The 14,730-nt window shown below is 44.5% G+C and overlaps 1 protein-coding gene across 2 annotated transcripts in view; it reads right to left on the reverse strand.

Moving 5' to 3' along the window:
• LOC311369509 (NACHT, LRR and PYD domains-containing protein 12-like) overlaps nucleotides 1-7,657 on the reverse strand; it is a gene marked incomplete at its 5' end in the record, with an annotated part of 68,138 nt that extends 60,481 nt beyond the window's left edge. The window contains 9 exons of one of the 2 annotated variants that reach the window (XM_084487696.1): nucleotides 872-1,097; nucleotides 1,284-1,353; nucleotides 1,478-1,594; nucleotides 3,028-3,144; nucleotides 4,445-4,561; nucleotides 4,835-4,948; nucleotides 5,570-5,689; nucleotides 5,886-5,982; nucleotides 7,474-7,657. In XM_084487696.1, the coding sequence (XP_084343822.1) occupies nucleotides 872-1,097; nucleotides 1,284-1,353; nucleotides 1,478-1,594; nucleotides 3,028-3,144; nucleotides 4,445-4,561; nucleotides 4,835-4,948; nucleotides 5,570-5,689; nucleotides 5,886-5,968 (964 nt within the window). Of the gene's footprint in view, nucleotides 1-871; nucleotides 1,098-1,283; nucleotides 1,354-1,477; nucleotides 1,595-3,027; nucleotides 3,145-4,444; nucleotides 4,562-4,834; nucleotides 4,949-5,569; nucleotides 5,690-5,885; nucleotides 6,008-7,473 lie in introns of those variants that run through there. The other variant, XM_084487697.1, reaches the window with a different exon arrangement.
• Between the last annotated feature and the right edge of the window lie 7,073 nt (nucleotides 7,658-14,730).

Genomic DNA, 14,730 nt, shown 5'->3' on the forward strand with positions numbered 1-14,730 from the left:
CAATTCCTTCTCAACCATGGCCGAGATAACCCCCACTACGAGTCTCGTTGTGGAAGTACCAGAGACGTCAGAGAACTCGACGCATTTTAGTCTTTTCACCAAATGGGAGCTTTACGCAAGCTTGCGTTATTATGTTGCGTGTTATGCTCCATAACACCAACAGCAGAACGGTTATCCAAATAACAAAGAAGTGTACAACCCTTGCGTTACAGTGTGTGTATTCACACACATGTGGCGCTTGCACGGTCCTAGCTCATTGTCTCATGGGCGGACCAAATTCCCTGGGCGAACAAAGCAGAGAAAGGGGCGGTAACCTGGCCCCTTATGACGACATACGGGGAAAATTCCAAATCAGCCTGTCTGAGCTTTCATTTTCTCAAAGGCGGAGCAGGATACCCAGGGCTTGCTTTACACCTATCGTCATTTCTAGCCACTGGGGGACCATAGGCAGGCTACGGGAACTCATATTAATGTTAGAAAACCTCATAAAGTGACATTTTCATGCCATGGGACCTTTAAGGTCAACCTGGTGTTGGACAGGGAGCCAGTGTAGTTGGATGAGAACGGGGGTGATGTGGTCGGATGATTTGGTGCTGGTGATGATGATGTTTAACATTCTTTAACCTGATACCCCAACAATAAACCTTCACATCTGGATAAAACCATTTTAACATTAAAGTTTGAAATATATATATATATATATATATATATATATCTATAGATATCTCAAGATATGTCATTTAATCTGAGCAGAACAAATAAGAGTCTCATACTGTTAATCAGAATTAGCATTTCTTCTCTGTTTTGGAGATAAGAGTCTCTTCTGCCCTTTGAAATAATTGTCTCTGTCTTCTAAAGAAGAGTTTCTTACCGCCCCACAGTGTGTCAGCCAGTTCCTCCTGGTTCATCTCCATCAGGCAGAGCTTTGTGATGTCTACCACTCCCTCTATGGCGCGCCTCCTCTGCTCCTTGTTCTTATCATCCACCTCCTCCTCCTCCCTCTGACTCTCTGAGCATTGTGGGTAATCTGGGAAGTGAACCCTCCATAGCTTCTTCAGCTCCTTGTCTAGAAAAGCGTGTGCGTTCTCCTCAGCCCTCTGGAACAGAACAAACATCACAGAGAACTTTACTCTGAACTCACTGAGGACATCAGAAGCATCTGTTCTGGATTCACGCCCCGCTGGTCTGAAGAGGGAAGCCTGGAGACTATTAGCTCCACAAGAGATGCTTTCTTAATGTTCATGTAGAGCTAAAGTCAAATGTCTTGTTGGACATTCACACACCTTGATCAGCTCTGTTTGATGCTGCTGTACAGACTGAGCACTGGTAACCTTTGACCTCTCCTGGTGTGGTCTGTGGGACACACACACACACACACACTATTGTATTTCCCATGACTTGTAAACATTGATATAGAATCGATATAGTCTGACAACAACCAACTGGTCTGTTTTCATCATCTGTTTGAAACTCCTACCTCTCCTCTGTGGAGGGGCATCCATCTTTAAAGTTAATCAGTCTACCAATAGAGTGGTCACTCTTCATGGAGACACAGCTGGGTCCAGGGGAGTCTGCTCTCTGCTGCTGGGCTCTTCTGGAAAAACAAGAACCAGGATTTATGGACGTTTGATAGAAGCTGTACCTCTATAATCTCTAGGGCTGTCAGGTTCTGGTCGGTTAATCGATATGCACTTGTTGGACCAAATTCTCATTGGTCGGACAATGGCTGGCGTTCCTTTTATAAGGAACTAAGAGCTTCTTAATCCATTATTTTAGGGCGGGAGGGACAAATGCAAACCGATGCTTTTTATATTCGAGTGATACCACTTGGTATCACCCTCTCAACGTTGAACTGGACCTTTACTCCGCTACAAACTAATTGATTCCAAAGAAGTCATCCGTCCGGTAGCATGGGGTTAGAAAGGACAACAAAAAAGCATGACATAAGTGTAAAGGAAGTGAAAAGCATTTCAGCTAAAATCGTAAGGCATGAGTACGTGAGTACGTATTGAATGTTGGGTGCTGTTCTACCTGTGGTCAAGTTACAAATTGCATTGTCATTTTTAGACATAAACATGCATTTATACAGCATACAACACAAACAAAAACCATTAAAAAAAAGAGGAAATAAAAATCATTACTTGATATAAGTTGGTTATATTCTGTTCTGATCAACCCATAGTCATAGTACCCTTATGTACTTTATGAGATCCACAGGAAAAGGTACATAGCCTCTTTTAAAAAGAGGAGGAATAAAAACAAAACAATCATGTAACACTTTGTGTAAACAAATACAATTTCAATTTGATTTTAAAGGCCATCTTACTTGTTTCATTAACCAAAAAACGTGGTAAAGAATTCCATGCTACCATTTCTCTGTAGTGCAGTGTTCTCTGCCCAGCCCCTGTTCTATAAGCAGGCAACACAAATCTCCTCTCTGATGACTGCCGTGTAGAGTATTTGTGTCTATCACAAGAAAACATTAAACTATTAAATAAATTAACAGGACTCTTTGTTGTTATTATATTTCTCACAATACTAACAAGAGAGTAGTGTAACCTACTCCCTTCGTGTTTAACGCTCGATATGCTTTGAGTGTGAACACACCAGAATTGGCTTCTTGGCACGAATCGCAGCTCCATCCAGTGGGCCCCATTATATTACAACAGATGAAAGCTCAAATCAATTCTTGGTTGTGTCGTCTATAAACGACGCTGCCCGACGCTCCGTGGCTCGTCCGCTGACTGCTTCATATTGAAGCTCTGCCCTGACCGAGTCGACTCGGACCCAGAGTGGATCTGAAACCCACGACCTTCTCCAAACAGCCCTGACGTGATATTGAGGCTAGCAGGTAGAGTAGAACGCACTGTGGCGGATTCAGTTGATCTAAAAATAACGTGCACATTGTTTTATTATCATTTTTTCCCCATCGACCAATCGATTGGTCGGAGAGTTGTTGAAATTAAACCGACCAAGATTTGATTTGGTTGACTACAGCCCTAATAATCATCCCAAATAAATACTTACCTTTTCTCAATAGACTGAGTTCCATCTTTAAACGTGACAGGTGGATACATAGATTGGTCACTCTTCATGGAGACACAGCTGGGTCCAGGGGAGTCTGCTCTCTGCTGCTGCTCTGGGCTTCAACACAACACACACACACACACACACCTTTTAATCACACTGCAGTTTTGACACTGACAAGAAAAAATTTCTGTTTTTAGGTGAGAGCATTTCACTTGTTTCCAGCTTTTAAGTCCGTAATTATCTATCTATATATTATAACTTGTTACTGAGATGTTATTACTGGCCCTGAGTAAACTAATGCTCTGAACTAGAATCACAGAATTATAAATCAGTTTGATCAACACTGACACACCAAACTGCTTTGTCAAAGTCTTATTTAGAAAACTCGATCAACAGTAACCGTACCTTTCAGTCAAGATGAGAAGCAGAGTATCTTTTCATAGAATTCAAAGGCAAACCCATGTGTCTAGTTTGCTTAGAAACAATATCAGTCATGAAAGATTTCAACTTAAGTCTCCACCACTACAACTGCACTGACTATGATGCTAGTTGTTCACTTAATGTTGGCCCACTGTTTCAGTTTTGTGCCATCATTGAATGATGATGTATGTGAGCCCTTTGCACTGAGAAAAATAAGAATCACTCATGTGGCTTTTAAAACAACACTTGTTGTGTTTGTCGTTTAACAAGAGTATAGACATGTTAAAAATGACATTTGAGCATGGAAAATATGAAATGAATGTATGTTGGTTGAATTACCATACATAGGCTATGAATCAGAATGATTTTGTAGGTAGTGGCCATCCCCAGAATGCACCAGAATACAGGAAATCACATCTACCAAATTCAACATCTTCTGGGGGAGGACCCCCAGACCCCCGCCCACGACTACGCCCCATCAACAACTTTCATCACCAGCCACCACTGATACAGACACATATCTACACATCATTTGTTCTTCTTTTTTATTCTTTTGTATCTTCTCTCATATCCGATTAGGTGAAGAGCGCGGTCATGTGCCCTCTGATGGTGATGATGAAAATTGTGGCCCTCTTAATCATGAAAGTTGTCCATCCCTGAGTGACGTCAAAGTCACGTTACGATACGACTGTTCAACATGAGGTCGCATTGAGAGAAATCCCTCCTGTATCTGATTCAGGACCGCGTATGGAAGTGGCCCAAACCAGAATTGAACAGACCTGATTCCGTGTGATTTGTGCTGTTCACACTGTTCTGAATGAAATCGGATCGGAGTCACCTTTGAGCAAAACAATCTGGCAACTCTTGCTTGCAGAGTGACGAGGCCAATCACAGCCTTTCACCACCATAACATGTCCCGCCTCCACCCCCCCCGACCCTCCACCGCTGAAGAAGCCCCCCTCCATGTCTGACCGCTCACTCTCTAAGTCCTCACCTCTTCTCAATAGACTGATTTCCATCTTTAAACTGGTAAGGTAGATCCATAGACCAGTCACTCTTCATGGAGACACAGCTGGGTCCAGGGGAGTCTGCTCTCTGCTGCTGGACTCTTCTGGAAAAACAAGAACCAGGATCTATGGACGTTTGATAGAAGCTGTACCTTTATTGTTCTATGCAATGGATAGTTGCATTGTTATTCCCATGCCTTAGGGGGCGCTCTAACACACCTGTTTAGTGCTACTTGTAACGTTGTTCTGGTGCGAGTGAATCAGAGTTAGAACGGATATCAACGTCTCCACCTGCGTTCTGTGTCACTCGGTTACTAACAAGTTATCCTTATATCATATAATGAACATAATATTTATGATCTCTGATGAATCCTCACCTCTTCTCAATAGACTGATTTCCATCTTTAAAGTTAATAGGTTCACCCATAGAGCAGTCACTCTTCAAGGAGACACAGCTGGGTCCAGGGGAGTCTGCTCCCTGCTGCCTCCTTCTGAAAAACAAGAACCATCTGGAAGTTAGGATTTGTGGATATTGTTTCATTTGATCATTTATTGCAGGGCTACTCAACTACTTTCTCATGACTTTTCCTTTCAATAATCTTTCTCAGATTATTGAAATGGAAATATAAGGACAGGCTGAAAATGTTAAGTTATTATGTAATTTAAGCACTAACATGTTAACATGTTAACATAAAAACACACTAAGTATCCTTCATACTGTGCATAGAGTGTTGATTCACAATGCCTTTAGCTAACATAGAAATAGAGCAGTCAGTTTCTACATTTCTACACAGACCTGTGTTATTCTTCATGGATTATTGGTTTCAATAAATCTCTTCACCTCAAAAGATCAAGCTGATTCAATAAAAGCTGTTTGAAAGACGTTGAACCTTTTAACATTAAACCTGTAAAGTCTGCTACAAGTCGTCTGAATATTCATTTCATTCACACGATTCAAACAGCAGAATAAACGGCCTCAGCCATGAACCAATCCATCTCCAAGTGGTCCTGTGATTGGACGTTGGTATGTTCTGATTAACGATGGGCGGGCAGATCAAGATGATCCGCGGGCCGCCAGTTGAACAGCCCTGATGTATCGGCTGAATCCTCACCTTGTCTTAGAAGGTTGGTGATTTCCATCTTTAAACCGGTCAGGTGGATCCATAGAGCGGTCACTCTTCATGGAGACACTGCTGGGTCCAGGGGAGTCTGCTCTCTGCTGCTGCGCTGGGCTTCAACACAACACACACACACACACACACACACACACACACACACACACACACACACACACACACACACACACACACACACACACACACACACACACACACACAGCTGTTACTCAGACTAATGATGGAGACATGATGTATCACTGCTGAGCTCTGAGATGGACAACAGTCACAGACAGAGAGATCCTCTTCTTACCTCTTAGCTTTGCTCCGGTGGCCATGTTCCCCAGACAGAGTGGTCTTAGAGGTAGGACCCCCCTCCTCTCTCTCCTCATCCATAGTCGACTGGAGACCTGGACACAAACACAACTCATCCATCACTTCATTTGCCTTCTGAACTTTAGCTGTTTATTGAGAGAGAAGATCATTGTGACTGCGTCACACTAAAGCGTTATGGACGTCATAGACCATCAATATGAACCCCACAACAACATACCCACACTGCCCTCACTACAGTACAGATGTGTACAGCACATGAGAACTGAGAGATGAGAATGAAACACCTTGGAGACTGTAACTGTGCTTAAACTACAACACAAAAAAGATACACAATAGACTTAATAAATGCATTGTGGTACAATTAAAAGTGAAGAACGTTAGAATCATTTCTCCACTGGAACAAAGTCTGAATTCTGCCACTTTACTGAACCACAGATTCCATATAAATCAACTGGTGAAGCTCAACACATCGATAGGGTATCCTCTTATGACCAACGGGTCTCTCTCTCTCCCTCCAGGCTCTCTCTCTGGCTCCAGCTGTGGTTTAAGCCATAGGAATCGAGTCTAGACCCACAGGAACCCCCCTGTGAAAGTGGTACAGTCCAGCAACAGGCTACTATAGGATCTATAAAACTGTCAATCCCCAGTCAATACGCACAAATATTAAACCTTTTAAATATCAGCACATTGAAAGGACTTCTGTCACGTCCTTCTCTACATTCTGAGCATCAAGACAAACAAATCAGTTGAATATTGAACGCAATGTTGAATTTACTACAGGTCAGTAAAGCAGTAAAACATGAACTAACGATGTATTCTCTACAGTAAACTTATTATTATATACCAGTAACCTAAAGACAATATAAACGGTAGTAAACTGGTTATTATTATATACCAGTAACCTAAAGACAATATAAACAGTAGTAAACTGGTTATACACACGCACGCACGCACGCACACACGACGTACCAAACTGCTTTGTCAAGGAGTCTTGTTTATGCCCACTATGAATATTAAAACCCGCCGTGTGTCTGTATCATAGCTACATGTATGACCTTTGCAGCAGAACAACCCGTGTGAACATCAGTTTGGTATTCAGCGAGGTTTGATTAATTAAATGCGCTGACAGTTCATTGCACCAAACAGATTACAGTGAGTGGAGCGGTCGACCGCTCCAAGATGGCGGACTTGGAAGTGCGTACTTCCGTTTCTCAATTCGCGTTCTCGTGTGTTCTCGTGTACTTGCGTTCTCGATAAACGTCATCAGTGGTAGCCCGTGAGAACGTAGTCCGCGTACTTGGTATTGAGAAACGGCGTAAGTCTGTACTTGGCAAGTCCGGACTTTCAAGTAGGCCTACAGACTACCGAGGACCCACCTCAGCTCTGTTAACTGCTTTACGGCCTCATGTAGGCATATACTACTGAACAATATAAACATAAAAGTATATACAACTAAACCCCAGCCTCTTTCATTTAAAATAGTATGTTAATATTTTGAACCAATATAAATGAAAAGATATGCTTGTCGTGTGTATAATACCCCGCCCCCCTTGAACGTATCTTACCTTATCTCCGTGATTAAAACGCGTCCATACGGTATAAAGTTATAAAAGTGTAAATGTAAGTGAATAAACGGAGGTTAAAGTGTTGATAAAACAAGTTAATCAGGTGAAAGGTTTTAAAAGCGGAGAAAGAAGAGCTGCTGGCTGCGACAGACCACTCAGATGAGGAAGTTCAGAACGGAACCGATCTGACTCTCAGAGAGACGGAGGAGGAGGAGACACACACACACACACACACACACACACACACGCACACGCACACGCACACGCACACGCACACACACACACGACGTACCAAACTGAAAAAACACCGCCTCAGGAGCCTCTCAGTGCGGGTCACGTGGTTTCGGGGAAAACTGAGGTTTACCTCTACGCAGCGCACACGCACACCACTGAGCCAACTGTAAAGTCTGCCTTAATATAGTCAGAATATATATATATATATATATATTAATACCATGTAATAATAATATAATATAATAATGTACTTATACTATAATAATGTAATAATAGTATAATATAATAATGTAATAATAGTATCATATAATAATGTAATAATACCATAATATAATAATGTACTAATACTATAATATAATACTGTAATAATACCATAATATAACATGTGATAATAGCCTGTGTATGCTATCAGTACATTACTGCATGTCAGCGCAGACCAACACTGTTTAGTGATGTCATTGGATATGCTTATTGCATGTTGTTACATGGAGCTCATCACACTAACAATAAGCTGTTATAACTTTATATCAGTCAGCTGTTATCCTGCTCTAAACCATCACACTAACCTGTTATAACTTTATATCAGTCAGCTGTTATCCTGCTCTAAACCATCACACTAACCTGTTATAACTTTATATCAGTCAGCTGTTATCCTGCTCTAAACCATCACACTAACCTGTTATAACTTTATATCAGTCAGCTGTTATCCTGCTCTAAACCATCACACTAACCTGTTATAACTTTATATCAGTCAGCTGTTATCCTGCTCTAAACCATCACACTAACCTGTTATAACTTTATATCAGTCAGCTGCTCTAAACCATCACACTAACCTGTTATAACTTTATATCAGTCAGCTGTTATCCTGCTCTAAACCATCACACTAACCTGTTATAACTTTATATCAGTCAGCTGTTATCCTGCTCTAAACCATCACACTAACCTGTTATAACTTTATATCAGTCAGCTGTTATCCTGCTCTAAACTGTTGGGCCACCAGGAGGTACATGTAAACGCACTCTGCTCTCCAGCCCATCAGTCCTCATATGGACGTTACTTATTACCCTTGCAGTTCAGTTATGCGCACTTATATGGACATTGCTTCCTATCATTTTGCATTCAATTTCAAAAGTGCATTTCCTTAGGAAATATATGCCAGCACATCATTTATTCACGCCTATAACATATTCATGCTTTAGCTAAAGGACCTATATAACCATTATATTGTCTGTCTGATAGAAATATACTGTCTGATGGAAACTTTTGTGTTGTGTTAAAAAAACTACTGTGCTGCAGGCCTCTCTTGCAACATGCTCACCTTTTGCAAAGGGGCCCCCTACCTAGAGCCATAGAGACATACGAGGCAGGATGTGGTTTGACTTCAGTTTGACCTCTGTAGCAACAAATGTCACCTGTTTGCATGTACCGTTTGGAACCAGCTAGAACTAGAATGTTGGAGAAGAAGAATAGGAAATAGACCACGCAACATCGTGGGGACACACTCTGACACGCTCACTCTTGCTCTTGTTCACCTTGTTGGTCGGACGTAGGAGATAGATAGACTCTAGGGACAGCTTTTTTACTTTTTCATTGTTACTTTGTGTTACTTTTTTTTTTTTTTACTTTTATTGGAATAAAACGACCTGACTACGTGTTGTAGGAGGCAATTCCAACCCCCGTTTGGGACTGGGTGCTTTGGCGGGTGACCCAGGAGGGGTACCCCCCGCCGCGAGGACCCGCTCTCCCGGTCGTCTAAAGGTGAAGAGCTCATGATACAAAGGGCTGGTGTTGTTGTGGTGCAGTGTTGTTGCTGATGCTGCGGGCAGCGGTCCGATAGTTTAAGAGGTTGGGTTCACTCGATCCGTTGGCGGTGCGGGGAGGTGCCGGGGCGGCTTGTCACCCCCGGTGGAGTTGATCGAAGCGCGCCAGCGTACAATTAGAATATATCCTAGAGGGGCCGACTGAGAGGAGCGCGCCTGTAGGACTGGGGGTCTCCACACGACAGAGCTAGGCTAGACCGAGGGCCTCCGACGAGGGGCGGACAGGCCTGACTCAGGTCCCGAAAACCTATCGGGGGAAGAGGGCGGGGTCGTGCGCCTGGCAGCTTCACGACGGTGAGGGGTGGTTTGGACCCACCTAGGGCCCGGCTTCCTCGGGGTGGTGGTGTGCGGGGTGCTCGGGGTAGACAAAGGGAAGGGTCTACCTGGTTCCGGGGACCGCGGCGGGGTGGTCGGCTATACGGAAGAAGTAGCCGCCACCGGGTCTGCTCTCAACACCACAGAGAGTTACACCCTGAAAAGTGTCCCCGTAGCCAGCTTGTCCTGGGACTCTGTCCAACAATCAACACATCAGGCAACACCAAATGATAAGAAAACTAAAGGAAAACTATTTGGCACATTGGAAAGCGTCCACCAAAAACCAGAGTCAATTGGCTTGCTTTTTGTCCGGCAGAATACCTGACCACCGTGACCGACCCAAACCTGAGGACATCCTTGAGCAGATACAGACTCAGTGAACACAGCCTGGCCACGGAGAAGGGACGCCACAGACAGACCTGGCTCACAAGAGAACACAGACTGTGCTCCCAGCGCACACTAAACCAACTACAAGCAGAGCTGCACTTCCTGACCTCCTGCCGGTCATACGAAGACATCGGGAACACACACTTCCCACGGATCACAAAGGAAGGACTTTAAAGACGCTCCAGATGCTCACAAACCGCCAGACCTGTTGGGGGAAACACAACAGTGTGCGATCGCAGCAGCGAGATTGGTCCCCTGTTGTGATGAGAGGAGGACCTCAAGCTCCCCATAAACAGACTCCTCCCCCTGGACTCTTTACACAGTACACTATTGCACACATCCTCCATGTTGTACATACTGTGTATTTAGAGTGTATCTTTCATTTATCTGTTCATACGAGATACTGTCATTTTTGTAATTTTTTATAATATCACATTTTACTTTTTTATAGTACTGTAGCGACCCTGGGCCTCTTTAAGAGTCTGTGTGTTATGTGTTATGTGTTTGTATGTCTTTGTCTGTTATTCCAGTTGTTCTATGTGCATGCATTGGAATGTTCTACTTGCCAATCAGTGTAGGGGTTCCAATCGCCCGGTCAGCTGGGGGCGGGGCTTGAGAACAGGAGGGTGGGGGCATGCGCGTTGAAGCGCTCAGCGCGCCGTGGGCGTGTGTTCCGATGGACCGCTGGTTGTGTGTGTTGTGGTGTGCGTTGGTTACGGCCATACAGTGACCAGGTTGGAAACAATAAATGTTGAACGAGTACTTTGGACATTCCTAAGTCACAGATGAGGTCATTACAGTACTTTTATAGCATACTATTTGATATGTATATATATTTTGTATTTAACGTTTTATACTTATTATATTAGATATTATATACCTGACGTTTTTACCTTTTTATTTTATTTTCTAACCCTTTTTATTTTATTGTTCACCTGCTTTGGCAATGCAAATGTATCTTTCTCATGTCAATAAAGCTTTTTTGAATTGAATGGAAGAGAGAGAGAGAGAGAGAGAGAGAGAGAGAGAGAGAGAGAGAGAGAGAGAGAGAGAGAGAGAGAGAGAGAGAGAGAGAGAGAGAGAGAGAGAGAGAGAGAGAGTCTACCTACCCTTGTAAAGATTGATATTTGTGGGTGGGTGAGCGAGTGTAATGCCTCCTTATACCGCCAGGGGGTGCACTAGTCCTTCAAACAATGTTTGAAGGGAGTTCTATCTCTGTCTGTGGTTTATTGCACAAACTATATCCTACCAGGTGAGCTGTTCAGCTAACCCTGGTATAGAACCTGTTCTATACATGGTCCCTGTTAACAAAAAACAATACACAGATTTACTTAATGTACTGTAGGCTCTTTTTTACGTCATTCCAATTATTACATTGGTTTTGTTTTTTTGTTCAATTTCATGGCATGATCAACGTATAAAGTACACCCACGGGCCGCTCATTAATGAACATATCTTTAATCAGGTGTGGTTTGAAAAGGTCCAACAACGTCCACCGCCCAGAGTGGATGTAGACTTCATTAAGAGCTCTCTCTCTCTCTCTCTCTCTCTCTCTCTCTCTCTCTCTCTCTCTCTCTCTCTCTCTCTCTCTCTCTCCCAGGCGGACTACACGGCTCCACATGTCGCTCAAGTGGCGCCACCACCACATCGAGGGAGAAGGAGAAAGCTTTATTCTCTTTCTGGATTCCTTTTTCCTAACGCCGGTCTACCGCCGAACCCTTTAAAAGGTCCACGAGCACGAAGGAAGCAACCTGCGTGGACCTGGGATGAAAGACACGCAGGAGAAGTAGTGCATGCGTGTGTGTGTGTGTGTGTGTGTTGGGGGGGGGGGTGGGGGTGCGGGAGGGCTGGCGATGACGACGACGAAGAAGTTGAGAAGACGGATTATTGGTCCTCACGGCGGAGGAGAGCCGAGGGTCCGCCGCGCGCCGCGGTGTGACGCGTTCTAACGCTCAGGACGGAATACTCTGATCTGCTGGAGGGAAGATGAGCGACGAGTTGGCGGGCGTCCTTTTATTACTTCTCGTCGTTCTTGCAACTCGGTGAGGAATTGACATTTTCAAGCGTTTCCCTGCGTTTAAAAGTTCAACATTCTCCTGCACGTTGGATTGTGGTCGTCTTTTGTCTTTTTGCGTTTTATGAACATCTTGGCGCACGATACGAATCCATGGCGCGCACACACGCACGCGCACACACACACACACACACACACACACACACACACACACACACACACACACACACACACACACACACACACACACACACACACACCGCTACTGCAGGCCGTCACGCGACATGAATCCATCTCATGAGTCTCTAACGTAACTAATGATAACTAACGTTTGTCTTGAGACCATCTCAGAGACAAGTTTTTTTTCATGTATTTCTCCTCCTTCTGCACCAGCTCCGACCAGCTGGACCACAGCTCCGACCCCCAGGGCCCCCACCACGGCCCTGTCCGTCAGGTCATGGCCCCCCGGAGCCACCAGGCGGACGCCACTCACATCCTCAACAACTTACTGAAGGAGTACGACAAGACGCTCCGACCCGATATCGGTGGTGAGTCCAAAGCTGCTCTGTTATTATACATTTGATGTTAACATGTGTTATGTATGTTATAACTGCTGTGATGTTTTGTTTCGTACCTCTATCTATCCATCGATCTATCTATCTATGTAGACCGTAAGAGCCCCCCCCACCCCCACACACACACACACACACACACACACACACACACACACACACACACACTTTACATGCAGTCATGTTAACGTCATCTCCACAGGCAGCCTTTATCCTACTTGCAGAGTATGTGACATCAGTGTATTGTGGGGTCCTGAGTGTTGTGGGAGCTGTGTGGTCCCGTGTGGTTGTTGTACTGGGAGCAGGCTGGCTGTGCCTCTCTCTGTCTCTGCCCACCGTGCTGCTGACGTTTGGCTGAGGAGGATGAATCCACCGTTTGGACCAGCCACTGACTGTGTGCTGTAGGAATCCATCTCTGGCTAAAATCCGCAACACAAAACAAAAGCAGTTGTAAAAAACATGAAACACTTGTTTACAGCGCTCACGTACAACTATAGATGATACCAGGGACGTCCCGATGCGATCCACGGCGTCGGTCCGATATTGGCCCAGTACGCTGGATCGGATATCGGATATAAGATAAACACGATCTGATCCGCGCAGCGTGTCACGTGATAACAACAGTAGTCGCCAATCAGTCGCATGCGCATGAGAGCTACCTGTTGAACGGTCATGTGAGCGGTGTGGCAGTAGTCCATCCTTAAAGGAGACATGTTGTGGTGTTTTCCCAACAAGTAAACGTAGTATATGAGTTCCAGAAAACATGTTGTTGAAGCTGTTTGTTTGAGCACAGTATATCACACTAACCTTTGGTCAACTCCAGATGTCGCCCACCGTCTTCTCTGTGCCAAATATCCCGGTTACATGCCGCCAGTCCGACGTGCCGTGGGGGGGGGTGGGGGGATGTTACCGTGGTGAGGTGTGTGGGGGGGGGGCAGAGGGAGAAGGTGGGGAGGAGGGGGAGAGAGAGAGAGAGAGAGAGAGAGAGAGAGAGAGAGAGAGAGAGAGAGAGAGAGAGAGAGAGACTAAAACATTTGTTGTTTTATTTATTATGTAACTTATGGCACTTATGTAAGCATTATTTAGTAATAAAAGGAGAATGATGATGGGCTGAACACACGAGAACATTCAGTTGATCCACTGAGTTGTTTATTATCATTATGCTTCATGAACAAATACAACAGAAAAATGGTCCCTTACATGTACACAATAAACACAAGGACTGAAACAATAGAAGCTGCAGACTTTACTAATCATAAACAGGTGTGCACGTATCTTTAATAACTGAACATGTTCTGCGGCCGTTTGGTTCCCAACAGAACAAAAGGAATCAAGATTCAGTTTAAAGTCATTTACAACATGCAACATTATCCCATAGACCTCTTGGTTATTATGAATGAAATATAAAATCTGATTAGGACAACAATGATGATATCATAGTCCATAGAACAAACATGTTTATGTCTGAAAATTACAAATATGAAAAAACATGTGATTTACCATCAATAGGTATTTAATATACATTTCAAATTAAAAATGAGATCTTAATAAAAGCTGCTTAGCGAACCCTATGGGAGATCCTTAAAGTCTCTTCCTTTCATGATTCATCATCATCAACTTTTAGGAAGCCCCATAAAAAGGAGAGGGAGGGGGAGACGGGGGGGAGGAGAAGGGGGAGACGGGGGGGAGGAGGAGAGGGAGACGGGGGGGAGGAGGGGGAGGGGGGAGGGAGACGAGGAGGAGTGGGAGAGGGAGATGAGGGGGAGAGAGACGGGGAGAGAGAGACGGGGGGGAGGAGGGGGAGACGGGGGGGAGGAGGGGGAGAGGGAGACGGGGGGGAGGAGGGTGAGACGGGGGGAGGAGGAGGAGAGGGAGACGGGGGGGAGGAGGGGGAGACGGGGGGGAGGAGGGGGAG

This window comes from Micromesistius poutassou (genome assembly GCF_964030765.1).
Source record: "Micromesistius poutassou genome assembly, chromosome: 24".
Lineage (NCBI taxonomy): Eukaryota > Metazoa > Chordata > Actinopteri > Gadiformes > Gadidae > Micromesistius > Micromesistius poutassou.